Consider the following 4,342-nt stretch of genomic DNA (forward strand, 5'->3'; position numbering starts at 1 on the left):
GTGAGTGAGTGAGTGAGTGAGTGTGTGTGTACCTACTTAACCATATTTTGGGGACAAATTTGTAAAACTGGTATAAAAATAAAGTAAACAAAGTTTTTTTTTAATTGTAAAAATGCAGAAAGTTTCCTGTAAGAGGTAGAGTTAGGTGTAGGGTGATAGAAAATACAGTTTGTACAGTTTAAAAACCATAATGCCTATGGAATGTCCCCATTTAGATAGCATGTAAATGGTAAACGTGTGTGTGTGCGTGTGTGTGTGTGTGTGTGTGTGTGTGTGTGTAAGTGTGACTGGGTGTGAGGGGTGGAAGTATATAAACAAAGGAACATGTAGAAAAGTACAACAGACATAACAATAGTAGAAAAACGTAATAGTAATAGTAATGATGACAATAGTAATAATGATGATAATAATAGCATTAATGACAAAAATCAGAGGAAGGAGGATGAGGAAGGTGATAAGTAATAATAGTAATAGTAATAGCAATAATAATAACAACAACAAAAATTAATAATAAAAAAATATAAAAACAATTAAATTAATTAAATAATAATAATAATGAACTCAATTAATCAGAAATGAGGGGAAAGTTGGAGGATGTGGAAGATGACAAATAGCAAAATAATAGTATTAATTAGTAATTAGTAATAGTAGCAATAATAACAATATTAACAATAAACTCATTCATCAGGAACCAGGGGGAGGTTGGAGGATCAGGAAGAGGACAAATAGTAATAATAATAATAATAATAATAATAAAGCTATAAATAGTGAGATATTGTAAGGCTGCTTCTGGGCCCTCCATGAGCACAGCATAAGTTGGGCCCCCCGCCCATGTCACCCTACAACGGGCCATCAAGGAGAGGTGTTGTGGGCCACAGGGCCCAAAGAAAAAAATATTTTTTATTTATGCATTTATTTCCATTTAATCGTCAACTATTTTTATTAGCTATTTTATCAATTAGTTGTTGCAGCTCAAAGATCTACACAAATCTGTCTTGATTGTTCATTCATACAAAAATGGCCAAGGAGACATACCAATTGTTCCTGGTTCTTCATCTGGTCAGCTGCTTGTTTGGCCAGTGCTGCTCTGGCCTCCTCGGCTGCCAGTTTCTCTTTCTCCAGCCTCTCTGCCTCCTCCTTTGCTTTTCTTCGCTCCTGTTCAAGCTCTAGAGCTCTGCGTGTTTGCTCCTCCAGCTCTACACAAACACAGACACACATGGAGTATAACATGTATTGGTTATATTAATCAGAATGTAGCAGAAAGTAGCATTATTTTACTTCCTGATGTAGAAGTTGGAGAATTAAGGGAGGTTGCCCTTGATTCTCTAACATCTACATCAGTACACTGATCAGGAAGGCAAATTCTATGAGGGCAACTTCAGCAGGCAACCACATGAGACATCGTAAATACTGGCATAATACTACAAAATGCCTGTGTAGCTGGAGATTGTTTTTCGATCCCTCAGATCTTTCCTATATGCCAAACACAGACAAATCAGCAACCCAAAAACCGCAACAAATATAGCTAATGGGAAACATGGGAACTCAGGAGGAGGATGCAAAAGGAAACAAATCTTTTTTTTAAGGGACTTCAAAGTGTTTTTACTGGTTTAAGATAATTACCTTATTTTAAAGTTATGAAAATTATCAGCCCTACGAGAGGCGAGAGATTTAGGTTTAGTTAGTTTAACACTCCACTAATGTGGAGAAAGTCATTTAGCCTCTGACATCACATATTTTTTATAGCTGCTTTCAGCTTGGAATATAACACATTTCTATGAAAGTCTTGTACAAATCTTAATTCCTAACATCTGTACCTCTACAAGACACAAATAACAACAAAAAATGGAAAGGAAATAAATAGGAATAACAACTTTTAAAATGAGAAAAAAAGGTTCCATACCTTCTGTTGTTGATGTCAAGGTTGTGAAAAATTAAAGGGGTCATGAACTGCATTTTTTAAAATTATTTTATAATGTTCTCTGAGGTTCACTTATAATGTTAGTGTGATTTTACATAAAAAAACATCATAATTTAGAAGTAAGACTATTTTCTGTCCTGTTTTTGAGCCTCTCTGCAGAACGGTCTGTCTTTATAGGTGGGGTGCATTCAAGACTCGCAAGTAAACGCCCACTGCTATGATTGACTAACAGTTTCGCTTATTAAAATAACAGATGGACGCTGCTGTGACGTACTCTGAATACAACATGGGTCATTTGGGTTAAAAACGTATAAAAACTCAGTATATATCAAATGGTCTTATTACATTTGAAATATGGATATTTTTCTTACAAAAACGCATGGATTCACTACAGAAGGCCTTTATTCACCCCCCGGAGCCGTGTGAAGCATGTTTTATTATGGATGCGTGCGCTTTATTTGACGACTTGTGGACTGTTCAACTGCAACACCCGCTGACTGCAATGATAGAGCTTGGAATAGCCAGGACAATTTTTAATATAACTCCGACTGGATTCGTCTGAAAGAAGAAAGTCATATACACCTAGGATGCTTCGAGGGTGAGTAAAAAACAAGCCAATTTTCATTTTTAGGTGAACTAACCCTCTGAAGTCCAGATGTTTGTACCTTTCTGTGCTTTTATCGTCTGTTCTTCAATCTGTCTCAGTCTCTCGATTAACTCATCCTTTTCTCGCTCTATTCTCTCCTTCTCCTTTTCTGCATGCTCTCGTTTCTTCTTCTCATTCTCAAGCTGAGCTCTGATGGAGACAGAGTAAATTTGATTTGTGCAGCAACACCTCAAAGTTCCATTTGTCTGATGCCCAGAGTCATCACTTCCAAGAAAACAGAACTAGAAAAAAAGTTGCATAAAATTAAAAGTCCACGTAACACGTAACTTCAAAAAATTCAAGTAGACTAAGATTCTAAAGCTCAATTAATATAGATTACTTTTACGATGTCCTCATTAACTTTTTGAAGCTTGAAATTTATGGTTGCATGGACTTTCAATGGCTAGACAGAATACTACTATGTAAACTAAGTATAAATAAAAATGCATGAAAGATAAAAATGTATTGAAAAGAATGTTTATGTCAATTATGTCATGTAAAGTGTTCATTGTCACCTCTCTATCTGTTTCTGGTGTTTTTCTTCTCTGGCCTGAGCCTTCATCTGCTGCACCTCAATGGTGTCAGGCTTCCTCCTCCTCATGTACAGCTCATGGTTGCCCATACACAGAGCCAGGATGCGCTTGTTGATTCGCAGTCGTGGTGCATAGAACACAAAGTCCTGCCATCACAATTGAAAAGATTCAGTGAACATGTTCATATTTGATCTCTGCATGCTATGACTGATATTACTGATTTGGCTGATATGACTGATACTTGTTCTCCATATGTACAAAGTTTTGAGAAGTTTGGACTTTGTGGCCACAAATGATTTAGGCATATTTGTCATAATGGGCAAGTCCCAACAAATATGCCATATTGTATCTGCTAAATTTAATGGATTAAATTATTTTGACAACTTAAACGGTTTTTGTTCTTCAGAAAAAAACAAAAATGAAATATACATGTGTTAAGGTTTAAAGCAAGTGTTCTGTACAAAAAAAGAAGTTTGACACTATCACGTATGGTTGTTTAGTTATTAGCAAAGTTGCTTATTATAGTGCCACCTTGAGAACTTGTTACACAAAATTTGTACTCGTTTTCACAATGTACGAATGTGTCAATAATTATAATGGTATGCTATTCGGATTTGACATTCTTAGTCACTGAATTTTGATTGGCTGCTGAGTCACATTACAGAACATATCAGGACGTCCAATAAAGAAAATTCATACCAATTTACAACTGTATGGTTACGGCATTATTATAGATATTCGTTTGTAAACACCATATCAATGTCTTACCCCAAAATTATGTGAATGTAAACATGGTCCAAATTGAAAAACTTCTGTAGTTCAAACTGACAGAATAATCATAAATAGTAATCAAAATACTTACGGGTGCTTTTTTATCAATGGGCTTGATGACAAACTTCTTATCGTTGAAAGAAATATTTCGGATCTCACTCCAAGGGAAACCAATCTTTGGTGTGAGCCTTAAAGAAAAACAAAGAGAGGGATGAACAGGATTAAAAACACCTTTATCCACATTATTCAGAAAGTCATGTCAAAAACAGCCAGCAGTGGGCAGCAGAGGAAAACACTTAGTTCATGTGCTGACAGACCATCAAATCAGCTGAGCTCTTAGAACCTAATATTAAAGTATTTTTTGGAGTTGACTGACATAAGCACTATGACCCCATAGGGGTGGTTCAAAGAAAGATTATTTTCCTGGCCAAGGAAGAATAATCTGTCCTTCTTTGTGCAGTGCTAGCAGTA

At 35.8% G+C, this 4,342-nt stretch overlaps 1 protein-coding gene across 4 annotated transcripts in view; it reads right to left on the bottom strand.

Annotated features, from left to right (window-relative positions):
• The window catches only part of LOC107757412 (radixin-like), a 69,487-nt gene that overhangs the window by 5,943 nt on the left and 59,202 nt on the right, over positions 1-4,342 (bottom strand). For all 4 annotated transcript variants that reach the window (XM_016574880.1, XM_016574882.1, XM_016574881.1 and 1 more), the window contains 4 exons: positions 3,963-4,059; positions 3,083-3,246; positions 2,587-2,717; positions 1,036-1,196 (listed from right to left, as the gene is read on the bottom strand). In XM_016574880.1, the coding sequence (XP_016430366.1) occupies positions 1,036-1,196; positions 2,587-2,717; positions 3,083-3,246; positions 3,963-4,059 (553 nt within the window). The remainder of the gene's footprint in view (positions 1-1,035; positions 1,197-2,586; positions 2,718-3,082; positions 3,247-3,962; positions 4,060-4,342) is intronic.

This window comes from Sinocyclocheilus rhinocerous, unplaced genomic scaffold, assembly GCF_001515625.1.
Source record: "Sinocyclocheilus rhinocerous isolate Xijiao unplaced genomic scaffold, SAMN03320098_v1.1 scaffold1284, whole genome shotgun sequence".
Lineage (NCBI taxonomy): Eukaryota > Metazoa > Chordata > Actinopteri > Cypriniformes > Cyprinidae > Sinocyclocheilus > Sinocyclocheilus rhinocerous.